Source organism: Hemiscyllium ocellatum, chromosome 6 (genome assembly GCF_020745735.1).
Source record: "Hemiscyllium ocellatum isolate sHemOce1 chromosome 6, sHemOce1.pat.X.cur, whole genome shotgun sequence".
NCBI lineage: Eukaryota > Metazoa > Chordata > Chondrichthyes > Orectolobiformes > Hemiscylliidae > Hemiscyllium > Hemiscyllium ocellatum.
The window spans coordinates 52688960-52707542 of NC_083406.1; the positions used below are offsets into that span (position 1 = coordinate 52688960).

The 18583-nt window shown below is 43.0% G+C and overlaps 1 protein-coding gene across 1 annotated transcript in view; it reads right to left on the reverse strand.

Moving 5' to 3' along the window:
• LOC132816696 (piwi-like protein 4) overlaps positions 1–18583 on the reverse strand; it is a 156518-nt gene that overhangs the window by 25832 nt on the left and 112103 nt on the right. The window contains exons 12-14 of the mRNA XM_060826577.1: positions 17631–17828; positions 8728–8828; positions 1464–1534 (exon numbers count right to left, since the gene is read on the reverse strand). Of these exons, the coding sequence (XP_060682560.1) occupies positions 1464–1534; positions 8728–8828; positions 17631–17828 (370 nt within the window). The remainder of the gene's footprint in view (positions 1–1463; positions 1535–8727; positions 8829–17630; positions 17829–18583) is intronic.

Below are 18583 nucleotides of genomic sequence, written 5' to 3' on the forward strand. Positions count from 1 at the left end.
CTTATAAAGCGCCAACGGCACTGAATAGGGGAACTCACCCGCCTGCTCGGAGGGGGCAACTACTCATCCCAAACTGCCCATAAGTAGGCATCTAACCATCCCACTCACCTTCACTTCTCCCCGCTAGAGCCACACTGTAAACACAAGCAAAAAATAAAGTAAACACACCATATAATACCAATATGAATAAAACAAAGTTTTTAAAGAAACAAAAGGGTAAATACCCCATACATCCTTTGGTATATCTTAACTTAGAAATTGAAAATACACATCTCAATCACTGCCAAACATAGTTTAAACCAAATTATTATCAATAGGAAAAGAAAGAAAAAGAAAGCTACAACCAGACTTCCTCTATTTCTTTTACAAAATGACATAGCCATACCCAAACAGCATTACTATTTATTCATACTAAATTGTTCAGACTAGGTTAATTTGTCCACAAAGTCTCTTGCCTTCTCCGATGTGTCAAAGAGATGTATGGATCCATCTAAGGTGATCCAAGGCACCTCCGGATACTTCAGAGAGTACTGAATCCCAAAGCTTCCTCAGTCTTCTCTTGTATCCCCAACTCTATCAAATTTTAACGATTACTCATCAACTGTTCCAAAATAGCAGCATCTCAAACAGACCCTTTCGAAAAGGCAAATTCGGCAAAACAGATTGGCCAATTCCTCCAGGCCAGCAAAAGGAACATTCACAGAATGAATCTGGCAAAAGAGAGAGAACTCAAGCTTTGTTGCAGCAGAGAGACAGCTGTATCTAGCAGCTTCAACTCCAAAAAATGCCCACTTGAAAGCAAAACTAAAACACTGGGTTTGAGAGAGCCCGACTCTACTCACCATGATTCAATTGTCTAATTTAAAAAAAAGATATTTAATGCTTCCTGTTGACATCTACACTTCAACACCAGGTTGACAATACCCTTTCCAAGAGAAACAGAACAGAACAAATCTCTCTTAAAGGAACATATCATCACACCATGTCCCCAGAACACTGGCCTGGGTTATTGTACTACGAGGTGAGAGTGAGGACTGCAGATGCTGAAGATTAGAGTCAAGAGTATGGTGGTGGAAAAGCACAGCACGTCAGGCAGCATCCGAGGGGCAAGAGAATTGACTTTTCAGCCAAGAACACTTCATCAGGAATGAGGCTGTGAGCTGAGGGAGTTGTGAGATAAATTGGGAGGGGGTTGAGGCTAGGGGGAAGGTAGCTGAGAGTGCAATAGATTGATGGAGGTGGAGGTAATGGTGACAGGTCAGAGAGGAGGGTGGAGCGGATAGGTGTGAAGCAGGCTGGACAAGTAGGACAGGTCGTGAGGGTGATGCTGAATAGGAAGGTTGGAACTGGGATAAGGTGGGGAGGGAAGGGAAATTCCACTATATGTATATCCTTTACCAACCAAAATTTACAGCCTTCATTTTTATGAGACAAAATATGTTAAAAGGGATAAAAATCAGTACCTTTCATGCAAACTTTTAAACAATCAGCTACCTCCGCACTGGAAGACTGGAAGATACAGCGAGACAACCATCTGCAGAAAACCATCCATTCAGTCAATCAAATGTAATACTTTTATTTCTAATTCTCTCTTATGAACCATTCTGATTAACCCATACAAGATTGATTCAACAATAGGAAAACAAGATAAAAGCCATTTTAAATGGCTGAACTTTGAATCAATGTTCACATATCAGATAGAGTGAATTGGGAATTAACTCGTCACTGGCACAAAAAAATTCAAATGTCAAATTACATGTTCAAATCAAGTAATGTCATTTTGGATTAAGGATTGCTCATACTAAAAATCAATTCTGTCTCTTGCATCACACTGAATGACAGTGAAAATTTACAGGAAATACAGAAATAGAACAATCCTCATTGCAAATCGTTCAGATATTTGACACTAATTCCCTATCAACAATGTATTGCCAGTTTTCTCTACATGTTGTAAACATTTCAGCAATAAGATACTATAGGATGGCCCAATATACTAGCCAGGTGGATAGAAGACAAATTGAGTTCAATCAAGTGCAGTGCTAGGTGGAAGGCTAACAAAGTAACGGAATACATAATAAATGATCAAATAATGAGGAGATTGGAGGTAAAGTGACTTTGGAGATTATTCCTTTCGAACCTTGAAGGTGATTGAACAGGTTGATGAGATGGTTCAGAAGATCTACAGAATATTTTTGTAAAGTATTTTATAAAACAAAGAACTGTGGATGCTGAAGATCTGAAACAAAAACAGAAATTGGTGCAGAGACTCAGTAGTTCTTACAGCATTTGTGGGGAGAAAGCAGAGTTAACATTTCTGAAGGGTCACTGGACCCAAATCATTAACTCTGCTTTCTCTCCACAGATATTGGCAACCTTTTGAGTTTCTCCAGCAATTTATGTTTTGGTTTCAGATCTTCAGCGTTGACAGTTCTACAATTTATATTATTTTCTGTACCTATGTCTTTGCAGAGAAAATAGGACCCGAAAAGTTATGCTGAAACTGTATTGTTGTTCGGCCACAATTGGAATGCAATTTCCATCGACACACGGTAGTAAAAAAGAGTGACTGCACACTTCCTTGCACTGTAACTGCCACATAAATCCTGCTGCCAGTTTGCTTCATTGCACATCATGTCTTACCACTAGCTGCAACACCTCTTTCTTTTATCTTGCACGTTCTGCCTGCCTCCCATGATTTTTTCAGACAAATTCTCCAAGAATCACCCTCCTGAACCTTTGACAAAGAGTATCGAGGCTGTACTGGAAGCTTCCAACAGCCGCCACCAGCCCAGTCACTGACACCTTGGGGAAGCCATCATGACAGAGTGAGGTTACACAATCTGGTGAGTATAGTGTTGTGCTGACAAATTATATCTTCAAACCAGACCATTGTTGCCTGTCTCTGTCTAAGAGAACAGTTAACCTCAACGGAAGCAAGTATAGAAGGCTTCAACTAAACCAATTCACTCTTTTATTCTCAAGTCTCAAATATCAAAAATATTAAGCATCAAAAATATCCCTAAATATAAATAATAAGTTGTTAAGTCATCCTTCTACTAACTTAATACTGCATTTAATTGAAACACATTATCTGGGAATGGTCAGCTAGCCAAGCTGAGCAGTTCCTTTGTTGTTTTCATCCCGCCTCCTGGCAAGAGGTTGCTTGTGTGCTGTTATTCTCCAGAAGTGTAGTGTAGGTCTTTCATTATGCTTTGTTTTATCCCTGATCCTCTTAGTCTTCTTCCAAATAAGGGCATCTATGTCATGTTGCTAAGCACCAGATCCTCCAACTAAGTAGCAGGATTGCATTCCCTTTCCTATTTGGCCTGGGTAGCAGCCATTGTGTTTGTGATTGTTACCATGCTCATATTTTGACACTCATTTAACTTGAGTAACTCACAGTTTCTCCATTCAAGTTTAACCAGTTCCAGCCATGGTCAATATCATTAATGGTTAATCTTTAAGGATTAACTGGACATGATAATTAGCAATTGAAATAAAATGGAAAAAGTAAATGAAAGACAGGCCAGATTCAAAATAACGGCCTGCTTTGCTTGGGAGGAAGCTGCCTAACTTTTAGAGACTGTCTGCTTGTGTGGTCTAAATGGGGCCACCTGGACTTGTTTTCAACTGATTTTTGAGGGATGGTAAAGTACTGAAGTTATTACGAAATGGGGATTCAGCACGTAATCTTAGATTGAGAATAGAATGAATATCAGGAACTCTGCCCAACTCATTGAACTTTTCACCATCAGGCTGGGATTTGAGAGCCTGGTGCCATAGAATCTGAGACAGAGCTTCGATTGCCACCATCGCCATTGTCTCTGATAGGTTGAAGGTGGTATTAGCTGAAAATGTGTTGCTGGAAAAACGCAGCAGGTCAGGCAGCATCCAAAGAGCAGGAGAATCGACGTTTCGGGCATGAACCCTTCTTCAGGAACCTTTAGGCTTGTTTGTTTGTACAAATATATGTATATTATGAGGTTTAAGCTCATACTCATGAGTTTGTGTATATCTCGAGTATATACAATGCAGATTAAAGTAATAAATTTACTTTACATTGAAGTGCTTGTCTTCTTGTAAACATTTTGATCTGACCTTAAAGAACCAGACACTTTCAGCCTAACAGAGTGAAGCATCTCACAGCAAAAGCAATGCAGCTGACTGAAGGAGAAACGAGGAGAAAGTGAGGTCCGCAGATGCTGGAGATTAGAGCTGAAAATGTGTTGCTGGAAAAGCGCAGCAGGTCAGGCAGCATCCAAGGAACAGGAGATTCGACGTTTGCAGCATCCAAGGAACAGGAGATTCGACGTTTCGGGCATAAGGCCTTCTTCAGGAATCCTGAAGAAGGGCTTATGCCCGAAATGTCGAATCTCCTGTTCCTTGGACGCTGCCTGACCTGATGCGCTTTTCCAGCAACACATATTCAGCTCTGAAGGAGAAATGACCCAGGCTGCTGGCACTTGGAAGCCTGATATAAGTGGGCAGGAACAGGCAGGAGACAGTGGATGCAATGGTCCTCACTGTACAGAAGCTATAACTATGCTATGAGTCAAGCAACCATCTGTCTGTTCCCCTGGGCAGACTGATGGCTGCCATGGGGAGCCAGGTCCAGTACCTTCAGGGGCTGCCAGGGAGATGCACACATCTCCACTCCCATGCTCTACCCATTCATCCATAGGACTAAAGGGGTTGAGAACTGTGACCCCAATCCAGATGACCCCTCCTCACAAGAAAAGAGGATGGTGCTAAAAGGCTGACAGAGGTGGAGTCACAGAAAGGTCATTCGGTGGATTCCATAGAAAACACTGTAGAAGTGCCTGGAAACTCCATGTCCACCCAGCCTGCCCACCTCAGATCTTTGAAAGTCCAAGCAAAGGATGGCCAACTTGCACTCAGCAAGAAGATCCTCAGGGCCAACAAGCTTGGCAGTCAAGCAGTCTCCTGCCACTCCATCTATGGAACCAGTAAGTACACTAAAATGTTGTGGGGGTGGGGGGGGGGGAGAGAAGGAACAGAGAACATACAACATAGAATAGTCCAGCACAATTCAGGCACTTTGGCCCTTCATGTTGTGCTGATCTGTGAACCAATCTAAAGCCGATTCAACGTAAACTATCCCATTTTCATCCATATGTTTAACCAATGACCATTTAAATGCCCTTAAAGTTCTACTACTGTTGCAGGAAGGGCATTTCACGCCGCTACTACTCTCTGAGTAAATAAATTACCTCTGATATCTGTCCTATATCTATCTCTCCTCAATTTAAAGTCATGTTTTCTTGTGCTGGCCATCTCCTTCTGAGGAAAAAGGCTGTCACTGTCTACTCTATCTAACCCTTTAATTATCTTATGTGTCATAATTAAAGTCACCTCTCAACCTTCTTCTAATTAAAACACCTCAAGTCCCACAGCCTTTCCCCATAAGACCTTATTTCATACAAGGCAACATCCTAGTAAATTTCCTCTGAACCCTTTCCAAAGCTTCCACATCCTTCTGAGAAATTGGTGACCACAACTGCACGCAATACTCCAAGTGCAACTGCATCAGAGTATTGTACAGCCGCAACATGACCTCATGGTTCCGAAACTCAATCCCCCTACCAATAAAAGCCAATACACCTTCTGAACAACCCTGTCAACCTGAGTGGCGATTTTCAGGGATTTATACACATGGACACCAAGACCTCTCTACTTATATACATTACCAAGAATTTTACCATTAGCCCAGTAATCTTTATTCCTGTTGCTCTTTCCAAAGTGAATCACCTTGCACTTTTCTGCTTTAAACTCCATTTGCCTATTTAAACTCTCAGCCCAGCTCTGCAGTTTCCCTCTGTAATCTGCAATATCCTTCAGCACTATCCACAACTCCACCAACCTTTGTGTCATCCACAAATTTACAAACCCATCTTTCCATGCTCTCATTCAGGTCATTTATAAAAATGACAAACAGCAGCGTCCCCAAAACAGGTCCTTGTCACTAGTAACTGAACTCCAGGATGAACACTTCCCATCAACCACCATCTTCTGTCTTCTTTCAGCTAGTAAATTTCTGATCCAAAGCATGAAATTACCTTCAATCCCATGTCTTGGTATTTTGTGCAATAGCCTACCATGGGGAAGCTTATCAAATGCCTTACTGAAATCTATATACACCATAGTCTCTTTCACCTGTTTGGTCATCTCCTCAAAGAACTCATTTGAGTTTGCGAGGCATGACCTATCCTTCACAAAACCATGTTTACTATCCCTAATCAACCTATTCCTTTCTGGATGATTATAAATCCTAACTCTTCTAACCTTTTCCAACACGTTACCCACAACCAAAGTAAGGATCACTGGTCTATAATTACCAGGGTTGTCTCTACTCCCCTTCTCCTCCAGTCATCTGGTACTATTCCTGTAGACAATGATGATATAAAGGTCAAAGCCAAAGGCTCTGCAATCTCCTTTCTGGTTTCCCAGAGAATCCTAGGATAAATTCCATCTAGCCCAGGGGACTTATCTATTTTCACACTTTGCAGAATTGCTAACCTTCTAGTTCACTAGTCTGTACCTCAGTATTCTCCATGACAACATTTTTTTCCCACTGTGAATAGTGATGAAAAATATTCATTTAGTGCTGCTCCTACCTCCTCTGACTCCATACACAACTTCCCACTACTGTCCTCGATTGGCCCCAATCTTACCCTAGTTATTCTTTTATTCCTGACATACCTATAGAAAGTTAGGGTTTTCCTTGATCCTCATGGCCAATGACTTCTCATGTCCTCTCCCGGCTCTTCTTAGCCCTCTCTTTAGGTCTTTCCTGGCTAACTTGTAACTCTCAAGTGCCTTAACTGAGTCTTCATGTCTCATTCTTACATAGGCATTCTTCTTCCTCTTAATGTGAGATTCAACTTCTTGTATAAACCATCGCTCCCTTGGTCAACCACTTCCTCTCTGCCAAACAGATACAAACTTATCAAGAGCATGCAGTAGCTGTTCCTTGAACAAATTCCACATTTCAATTGTGCCCATCCCCTGCAGTTTCCATCTCATTCCTATACATCCTAAATCCTGCCTAATCGCATCATAATTGCCTTTTCCCCAGCTATAACTCTTACCCTGCTGGATATACCTATCTCTTTCCATTGCTAAAGTAAACATAACTGGATTGTGGTCACTATCAACAAAGTGCTCACCTACCTCCAAATCTAACACCTGGCCTGGTTCATTACCCAGTACCAAATCCAAAGTGGCCTCACCCCTTAGCGGCCTGTCTACATATTGTGCCAGGAAACCCTCCTGCACACATTGGACAAAGAAATGGTCTGTCTAAAGTAATTGAACAAAATATTTCCAGTCAATATTTGGAAAGTTAAAGACCTCATACCAACTCTTCTGTTACTAATGCTCCTATCCAGAATCATCTTGGCTATCCTTTCCTCTATATCTCTGGAACTATTTGGAGGTCTGTAGAAAACTCCCAACAGGGTGACCTCTTCTTTCCGGTTTCTAACCTCAGCCCATACTACCTCAGTAGGTCTATCTTCCAGCATCCTTTCTGCCACCGTAATACTGTCCTTGACTAACAATGCCACAACTCCCCCTTTTACCACCTTCCCTTTTCTTACTGAACAGAAGAGAATAAATTGAGGGCACATTGTGGCACACGTGATAAGTGCATAAATGTTCCTGATGTTAGGATTCGTGTGGTTGAGTCTTTGTTGGTGCTAAACGTATTATCACATCATGAGGCAGCATTTTGTGGCCACAGATGAGGCTCCATGGTTGGAGATCAGCGCTGGCAGCCTACATGCCATCTGGAAGCCAGGAAAACAATGCAAATGCCAAGAATTGGGTCAAGCTTGCATCTTGTCCCTCCTCAAGGAAAAAGTGAGGTCTGCAGATGCTGGAGATCAGAGCTGAAAATGTGTTGCTGGTTAAAGCGCAGCAGGTCAGGCAGCATCCAAGGAACAGGAAATTCGACGTTTCAGGCATAAGCCCTTCATCTTGTCCCTCCTCATTCAACATCTCCAATGTTCGGTTTCTCTATGTACAAAGATAAGCTATCAGAGTTGTCCAGCTGTGGCTGTGCTAGGGGCTGCAACACACACACAGGATCAATACTGCAGGATGGCCAGAGAGCAGGCAACCTCTGTGCTATATTTTGTATAAGACTGTGGAGAACGTTCTTTCCTTTTAGAAGACCTGTGATCAGTTTTGCTGCAGCCCTCTCCCTCAAAGGATGAGTCACTCGTGCACACACTCTGAGTGTGCTCATAGCCATTTTCTTCCAAACTGAGCATTTTGATTTCTAACATGATAGAAAGTGACAGTGAGTGATCCTCTGCCAATAGCTTCCAGGTTCAGCCTGAGGGTATTAGTGAGCCCCCAAATATCCATATCGATTCCCTATTGGCTCATCCTACTCACTGCACACACTTCACACTTACCCATGTTCCTACCCAACAGCTGCTGATATAAGAAGTGACTGTGTCTGATGTGATCATTCACTGCCTTTCTCAGAAGTTCTGACAAACTGTGGGAATAGATATACTGAATGGACTGTAAAGATTCAAGAAGGCAGCTCACTACACCTTCACCAAGTCAATTAGGAATGGGTGAAGATGCTGGTTTCATTTCATGAATAAACAAACAAGGATGAGTAATCTGAGAGTTGCTTTGTAAATGCAATACTTAACGAAGCAGAATTCTGAACAGAGTTAAAACAGAACTTACTTTGTGACTGTACTATTGATGCTTGCAACAAATCCAACGTATATCCCTTTTCTCAGGGTGTCAAAGTTAATGGCAATGCCGATTACCATCAAAGATTTTAACTGCAAAATAATGTTTAATTTATGTAATTACCACAAAACCCTCATGATTCAAATGTGTAGATATTAATAATCAGACCACATTTAGGAAAAATATTTTAAAAGCTGTGTGTAAAATGGGCAGTAAGCTTGATTATATATGAGTTTGCTTCCTCTGCAAGTCTTGAATCACAGGGTCTTTCGTATACCTAGGAGTGCAATTGAAACAGAAGATGAGGTTGCAAGCAAGCAGAGGTTCTAAATAGACAGTAGATGACACCTAATCATTTGGTCCTTGTGATAGATGCCAGTGATTTGGTCATAAATTTCTTTCACAACTCATATCCAACTCACATGCCCAAATTCACAAATTGAAAATTGAGTCAGCAATCCAAAAAGACATACATGTAGTACGGTGGAAAAATAGAAAATAGGAGCAGGAAATTTACCCTGTGAACTTACTCCACCATTGAATATAATCATAGCGATTCAGCTCAATGCCATAATCCTGTTCTCTCCTTATACATAAAAAAACATTGAAAAGAGAAGTAGGAGGAGGCTATTCAATATTATCATGCCTGATCATCCAACTAATAGCATGTTCCTAATTTTCTTCCACATTCTTTGATCCCATTAGTCCCAAGTGCGATATCCAACTCCTTCTTGAAATCATGCAATATATTGACCTTGAAGAAAGTGAAGACTGGAGATCAGAGTCAAAGAGTGCGGTGCTGGAAAAGCACAGCCAGTCAGGCAGCATCTGAAGAGCAGAAGAGTTGACGTTTTGAGCATAAGTTCTTCATCAGAAATGAGCTGGTGGCTTAAGGGGGCTGAGAGATAAATGGAAGGGGGTGGGGTGAGGGGGAAGGTAGCTGAGAATGTGATTAGTGGATGAAGATGGAGGTGAAGGTGATAGGTCAGAGAGGAGGGTGAAGTGAATAGGTGGGAAGGTAGATGAACAGGTAGGACAGTTCAAAAGGGTGGTGCTGAGTTGGAAAGTTGGATCTGGGAAGGTAGGGGGAGGGGAAATAAGGAAACTGGTGAAATCCAAATTGATCCCATGTGATTGGAGGGTCCCAAGGTGGAAGATGAGGCAGTCTTCCTCCAGGCATCGGGTGGCTAGAGCTTGGTAGAGAAGGAGGCCCAGGACTTGCATGTCCTTGGTGGAGTGGGAGGGGGAATTAAAGTGTTTGGGCACAGAGCAGTGGAGTTAATTAGTGCATGTGTCCCAGAGATGTTCCCTGAAACATTCCGCAAGTTGGCATCCTGTCTCCTCAATGTAGAGAAGACCACATCGAGAGTAACGACACAGTAGATGATGTGTGTGGAAGTACAGATAAATATCTGTCGGATGTGGAAGGATCCTTCGGGGCCTTGGATGGAGGTGAGGGGACAGGCATGGATGCAGATTTTGCACTTTTTGCTGTGGCAGGGGAAGGTTCTGAGAGCGAAGGGCGGATTGGTGGGGGTGTGGACCTAACAAGGGAGTCACAGAGGGAATGATCTCTCGGGAATGCAGATAGGGGTGGGAGGGGAGATGTATTGCTGATGGTAAGGTCTGTTTGTAGGTGGAGGAAAAGGCAGATGGTGATGCGATGTTTCTGGTGGTTGTTGGGGTGGAAGGTGAGAACGGGGAGGGTTCTGTCCTTGTTGGGACTGGGTGGAGATGTGGGAAATGGAGGAGTGCATTGGAGGGCATTGTCGACCACATGGGAGGGGAAATTGCAGTATTTAAAGAAGGACACCATCTGGGATGTTCTGTGTTGGAAGGGGTCCTCCTGGGAGCAGATGCTGTATTGATGGAGCAATTGGGAATAAGGGATGATGTTTTCACAGGAGGCAGGGTGGGAGGAGATGTAGTCTAGGCAGCTGTGGGAGTGGATGGGTTTGAAGTAGATGTCCATGTTGAGTCGGTCACCGGAAATGGAGATGGAGAGGTCCAGGAAGGGAAGGGAGTTGATCAAAATGGTCCAGGAGAACTTGAGATCAGGGTGGAAGGTGTTCGTGAACTTTATGAATTGTTCAACCTCTTCCTGGGAGCATGAGGTGGCGACAATACAGTCATTGATGTAGCAGAGGAAAAGGTGAGGAATAGTGCCACTTTAACTGCGGAAAGTGGACTGTTCCACATACCCAAAGAAGAGGCATGTATAGCTCGGGTCCATGTGGGTGCCCATGGCTACTTCTTTGGTCGAGAGGAAGTGGGAGGATTTGAAGGAGAAATTGTTGAGGCTGAGGACCAGTTCAGCCAAACGAATCAGTGTGTCAGTGAAAGTGTACTGGTTGGGTTGGCGGGAGAGGAAGGAACAGAGGGCTTGGAGGCCTCAGTCATGACAGATGGATGTGTACAGGGGACTGATGTCCATGGTGAAGATGAGGCATTGGGGCCAGGGAGACAACGTCATGCAGGAAGTGGAGGGTTTGGGTGCTCTCTCAAACATATGTGGGGAGATCCTGGACAAAGGGGACCGGACAGTGTGAAGGTAGGCAGAGATAAACTCGGTGAGGCAGGAGCAGGCCAAGACGATTGGTCGCCCGGGGCAGTCAGGTTTGTGAATTTTGAGAAGGAGGTAGAACTGGACGGTGCGGGGTTCCTGGACCATGAGGTTGTTAGTGGGAGATCCCTTGAGGCGATGAGGATGGTATGGGAGATGATGTTTGGTGATGGGAGCTGGAGTTGTGGTCAAAGGGGCAGTAGAGGAAGTGCCAGCAAATTGGTGCCTGGCTTCAGCGGTGTAGAGGCTGGCGTGCCAAACTACCACTGCATGTCACCCCCACCCCACCACTGCCCCCCCCCCCCCCCCATCCAGTCTGCTGGTTTGATGGTGAGGTTGGGGTTAGAGGTGAGGGAGTGAAGGGCTGCACCTTGCGAGGGTGTGAGGTTGGAGTGGGTGAGGATGGTGAACAGTTGACTAACACCCTCTCCCTTCCACTCCATCAAGGACATGCAGGTCTTGGGCCTCCTCCAACACCAAACACGGCCACCAGATGCCTGGAGGAAGAATGCCTCATCTTCTGCCTTGGGACCCTCCAACCACATGGGAACAACTGGTGGATTTCACCAGTTACCTCATTTCCCCACCCCCACCTTATCCCAGATCCAAACCTTCATCTCTTCAACTTGGGACCGTCCTCTTGAACTGTCCGACCTGTCCATCTTCTTTCCCACCTATCTGCCACACCATCCTCTCTGACCTATCACCTTTACCCCCACCTTCATCCAGCTATCACATTCCCAGCTACCACCCTCCTCCCATTTAGCTCTTAGCCCTCTTGAGCCACCCCCTCATTCCTGATGAAGGGCTTATGCTTGAATCATTGACTCTTCTGCTTCTTGGATGCTGCCTGAATGGCTGTGCTTTTCCAGCACAACACTTTTTGAATATATTGGCTCTGACTGCTTTCTATGGTAGCAAGTTCCACAGGTTCACTACTCTCCGGGCAAAGAAGTTTCTCATCTCAGTCCTAAATTGCTTATGCCCTATCTTTAGATTGTGACCCTTGGTTCTGGACTGTCTCTCCAACAGGAATATCCTTTGTGCATCTATGCTATCCTGTTAAAGTTTTGTAGGTATCTTTGAGACCCTGGCCTCATTCTTCTGAACTGCAGCAAATATAATCCCAGCCAATTCAATCACTCTTCATACATCATCCCAGATCTTAATCTGGTAACAATTGCTGCATTCACTCTTTAAGAACATCCTTCCTTAGGTAAGGAGACCAAAACTGTCCACAATATTTCAGGTGTGGTCTCATCAAGGCCACGTATAATTGCAGCACAATATCCCTGATCCTATATTTGAATCCTACCAGTATAAAGGCTTCATGCCATTTGCCTTCTTTGTCGCCTGCTGCACCTACATGCTTATGTTCAGCAATTCCTGTATGAGGACACCCATGTCTCATTGAGCATTTCCCACTCTTAGCTTACAGCCTTTCAAATAATAATCCATTGACTCCATCTAGACTTCTTGATGCCTCAGAAAGGTAGCCAACATCACCAAAGATGTCTCCCACCTGCTTTTAATCTCTTCCACCTCTTTCATCAGGCAGTAGATATAAAAGCTGAAACACATGTACAAACAGCTTCATTCCTGCTGTTACTAAACAGATAATCAAATGCTGGACAATTAAATGCTGGATAATACAGGTTAGCCAAGCATCAGGACCTTGCGATCTTGTTTGGAAATTCCGAAATTCAGATAATCAATGGTCAGATAATTGAGGTTCCTCTGTAAAACTGCCTTCACTTACAAGATCCATATTCCTCTATTCCCTTCGTATTCAGTTATTTGTTCAATTGTTTCTTGAATGCTGCTATTATGTTTGCTTCCATCACATTCTCTTGCAGTATGTTCCAGGCACTCACCATCATTTATGTGAAAAACTAGCCTTGTACATCTCTTTTAAAACTAGCCTTGTACATCTCCCCCGCACCTTGAAACTGTGTCCCCTAGTAACTGACCTCTCCACCTTGGAAAAAAACCCTCACACTTTCCACTCTGTCTATGCCAATCATAAACTTATAAATTTCTGTCAAGTTGCCCCTCAATCTCCTGCATTCCAGAGATACAAACTCAGTCTATCCAGCCTTTCCTCATAGCTAACATCCTACCTGTTGCACCTCAAAGAATTATGGCAGATTTGCCAAGCATAACTTCCCTTTCACATATCCATTCTAACTGTCCAGTTTGACCACTGTTTTCCAAATGCTCAGCTAATAATTCTTTTATAATATTCCCCACAGACAACGTCGGACTGATTGGTCTATAATTCTTGGTTTTCTCTCTAACTCCCTTCTTAATTAGTGGGGTTACATTAGCTATCCTCCAATCTATAGGAACTGTTTCAGAGTCTATACAATTTTAGAAGACAACTACCAATGTATACATTATTTCTAAAGAGGAAGTGAGGACTGCAGATGCACCTATCACCATCCCACTTACCTTGTGCCCCAGCCCCAATCTCCACCCTACTATTTGTCTCTCAGACCCCTTCCTCCTCACATTCCTGATGAAAGGCTCATGCCCGAAATGTCGACTCTCCTCCTCGGATCCATCCTGACCTGCTGTACTTCTTCCAGTGCCACGCTGCACAATTTCAAAGACTACTTTCTTAAGTACTCTGGGATATAGCTTATAGACATTTAAGGATGGGTAATAAATGCTAGCCTAACCAGTGGTGCACTCATCCCTTGAATGAATAAAGGGAAAAAAAAGGCTTGGGGATTTATCAGCCTCCAATCTCATCAATTTGCCTAACACCATTTCTCTGTTAATACTAATTTCCATTGGTACCTCCCTCTGACTAAACCATGTGTTCCTTAACATTTCTGGTATGTTACTTACGTCTTCCTTTGTAAACACAGAACTAAAATATCCTGTCAGCCATCTCTTTATTCCTCATTATAAATTCCTCTATTTCTGACCATAAGGATCCTACATTTGTCTTCACCAAAGTTCCTGCAAGCTTACTTTCGTGCTTCATTTCCCTTTCTTAATGAATCCCTTGGTACTCCTTTGCTAAATTCTAAACCGACTCCTCAGCTCTTCTTTTTCAGGCCTTTCAGAAATGTTCCTTAAACTATCATAGAGAACTTGTGCCTCATAACTCTATTTGGATTCAGGACCTTGGTCACAGAATCAACCATGTCACTCTCCATCTTGATGATGAGCTCTATCATATTATTGTCGCTTATAGCCTCTGACATCCTTAACCTCTGGAAACTCTTTTTCCTTTGTGGGCGGCACGGTGGCACAGTGGTTAGCACTGCTGCCTCACAGCGCTTGAGACCCGGGCTCAATTCCCGACTCAGGCGACTGACTGTGTGGAGTTTGCACGTTCTCCCCGTGTCTGCGTGGGTTTCCTCCGGGTGCTCCGGTTTCCTCCCACAGTCCAAAGATGTGCGGGTTAGGTGAATTGGCCATGCTAAATTGCCCGTAGTGTTAGGTAAGGGGTAGATGTAAGGGTTTGGGTGGGTTGCGCTTCGGCGGGTCGGTGTGGACTTGTTGGGCCGAAGGGCCTGTTTCCATACTGTAAGTCTAATCTAATCTAATCTAAACATATTCAGGAATGTTACCTCCATTGCCACACATCATAGGAATTTCTGTGAGGTTACCACAGTGAAGAAATTTTTCTTCATTGTATATTTATAGATCCTGATCTTTGATCGATAGGATAGTGCAGAAGGTGTTTAATTTGCTTTCCTTTATTGGTCAGAGTATTGAGTACAGGAGTTGGGAGGTCATGTTGTGGCTGTACAGGACATTGGTTAGGCCACTGTTCGAATATTGCGTACAATTCTGGACTCCTTCCTATCGGAAAGATGTTGTGACACTTGAAAGGGTTCAGAAAAGATTCACAAGGATGTTGCCAAGGTTAGAGGATCTGAGCTACAGGGAGAGGCTGAACAGGCTGGGGCTGTTTTCCTTGGAGCGTCGGAGGCTGAGGGGTGACCTTATAGAGGTTTACAAAATTGTGAGGGGCATGGATAGGATAAAAAGACAAAGTCTTTTCCCTGGGGTCGGGGAATCCAGAACTAGAGGGTGAGAGGAGAAAGATATAAAAGAGACCTAAGGGGCAACCTTTTCACACAGAGGGTGGTACATGTATGGAACGAGCTGCCAGAGGACATGGTGGAGGCTGGCACAATTGCAACATTTAAGAGGCATTTAGATGGGTATATGAATAGGAAGGTTTTGGAGGGATATGGGCCGGGTGCTGGCAGGTGGGACTAGATTGTGCTGGGATATCTGGTCGGCATGAATGGGTTGGACCGAAGGGTCTGTTTCCATGCTGTACATCTCTATGGCAATGACTCTATTTGGACCCTCAAGCAAGAAGTATAAACCTTGCATGCAGTCTGTACAGCTTTGTTAGAATTTTACATTTGAATGAGATTTCCCTCTTATTCTTCTAAATTCAGTGAATACAGGTGCAGTACAGAGGATTTTGAAATATTGAGGAGTTGAATGCTATGAGGAACTGACACAAGAAAGGTGTTGAGGCCTGTGGCAGATCTGCCATGATCATATAGGTGATGGAACAGACTTGAGGGGATGAATGGCCTAAACCTGCTCCTATTTCTTACACTCTGCCATCCAAGGAAACATCCAAGGGATAATTTATAATGGAGAACAGGGAAAAGGCAGAGCAATTAAACAACTGTTTTAGTTCTGTCTTCACAGAAATGCTAGGGAAGTAGATGTCTTTTGGAATGGAGGAATTAAAGTAAAATAAATGTTAAAATAAAAATAGTGTTGAGGAACTTAATTGTACTGAAAGCTGATAACTCCCTAGAGCCTGATAACCTACATGACATAGTACTGAAGAGCTGGCCAGAGAAATAATGAATGCAATTGGTTATCACCTTCCAAAATCCTGTAGATTCCAGATCATTGTCAGCAGATTAAAGGGTGGCAAACGTAAGCACACAGTGTCAAAAAAAAGGGAGAAACTAGCAATTCCAGACGACTCATCTTAATATCTGTGGTTGGCAAAATGCTTAAGTTTATTATCAAAGATGTGATAACATGACAGTTAGAAAATACCAACAATGTTACTCAAAGTTAACATGGTTTTAAGAAAGGGAAATCATTTTTGAAAAACTTACTGGGATTTTTGAGGATGTGAATTGTAGAATAGATGAAGGAGAAAAGTTGGAAGTGAAGTATTTGGATTTATGTGCCATTAATGGCATACTTTATCATTCACGTCCATTTGAACATTAACCTTTCTCAATCCAACACCATTTAAACAATGCTTTGCCTTTCTGTTTCTCATACCAAAGTGGATAACTTCACATTTATCTATCCGATACTGCAACTGCCATGTATATGTCCATTCACTCAACTTGCCAAATCCCCTTGAAGCACTTTTCCACGCCCCCTCACACTTCCACCGAGTTTTGTGACATCAGATTCCCTGACCCAAGTCATCAATGTATAATGTGAATAAATGGGGATTAAGCACTGATCTTGAAGGTATCCCATGCTGAAAATGACTACTAATTCCTACTCTTTTTGCCCTGTATTCTAATCAATTCTCCATTCAAGCCAATTTATTACTACTATATATGGATCTGTAGAGAGAGAAACAGAGTTTACGTTTTGAGTTTAATATAACTCCTCTTTGGGATATGTTGACAAATGAACAAATGTTCTGATTGGTGACTGAGTCCCATTCTGTCTGTACAATAAAGTTTGATGTGTGGTACAACCACCTGTGGTATGACCAGCTTGCAATACAGTGCTACAAATATAGACATCAGCCTTCTGAATACTCAGCGATTCTGATCACTGCTTGAAGTCTGAAGTGTGAATTTCCTAAGGTTACAGCTGGATATACTTTCTGCATTTGTGGTCTCATGGACACTGCAATAGTCCCTGATTTCCCAATGTAACTAATATGAGGGAACAGGTTAGGACACACCACATGGATATGTTAAAGACATTATAGGAGCCAAGTACAGCAGATGCTGGAATCTGTACTGAAAACAACAAATGCTGGAGATCACAGCGAGTCAAACAGCATCCATGGAGAGAGAGCAAGCTAATATTTCCAGTCTAGATGACTCTCTCTCCATGGATGCTGTTGGACTCGCTGTGATCTCCAGCGTTTGTTGTCTTCAAGTATGTTAAAGATCTGTAGCTAGGTAGATTTAGAACAGCAATTATACATTTCTTGAAAACTTATTAAAATACACAGTACTTCAATGTGATTACATTAATGCAGCTTAAAAAGGATCAAAGAAGCTTTTGAATTTAACGAAACTGAAATAATAAGAAAAATTTCAGTTTTAGATAAGATATAGAACCGAATACTCACAGGAATCTCCACCATCCACAATTCTCCCCCTGTCTTGCAAGCCATCTGTAAAGCAATTTTCATCACAATACTCATTGTATTTGCCTTGTTTAGTGTACGGGCCACCACACACTGACTTGGAATTGGCTTCTCTACGCACAAGAATTTCTTTAAACAATCATAATTATTCTTTTGATTTGAGGGTAGAATGCACAACACCTACAATTCAAGAAAAAGAGCAATCAGTTGGGAAGAGTGCACAAAAAAAATTATTCGATATTTGAGATGAAATATTATTTCTGTCTACAGATGGACAGCAACTGCGAATGTCAGAGCATTTAGTACTCCCAGAATTTTCAGTTTTGATTTCGGGTAGAAATTAATGTGTTGTTGCACCGTATAAGGCATAAAAAAGGGAACAAAAGCATATCGGCTTAGTGGTGGGATAGCTTGTACACAATCAGGGCAGATCTTGGACTCTCTGTCAATGTTTTTTTGATTAGATTACTTACAGTGTGGAAACAGGCCCAGCAAGTCCACACCGACCCGCCACCCTCCCATACCCCTACATTTACCCCTTACCTAACACTACAGGCAATTTAGCATGGCCAATTCACCTGGCCCGCACATCTTTGGACTGTGGGAGGAAACCGGAGCACCCGGAGGAAACTCACGCAGACACGGGGAGAATGTGCAAACTCCACACAGTCAGTCGCCTGAGGCGGGAATTGAACCCAGGTCTCTGGCGATGTGAGGCAGCAGTGCTAACCACTGTGCCACTGTGCTGCCCATGTTGTGGGGTTCCTTTTAGGTCTGGGCAGTCACTTAAACCAACCACTGGGTCTCTTCAATATATACAAGTGGTATCTAAAGCCTGTGAAATGATGCCTTTGACAATTTAGTCACTTCTTTTGTTGAAGCTTTGCAGTCCTTCTTAAATCAGGCTGGCCAAATTTTTTCATGAGATGAGTGGG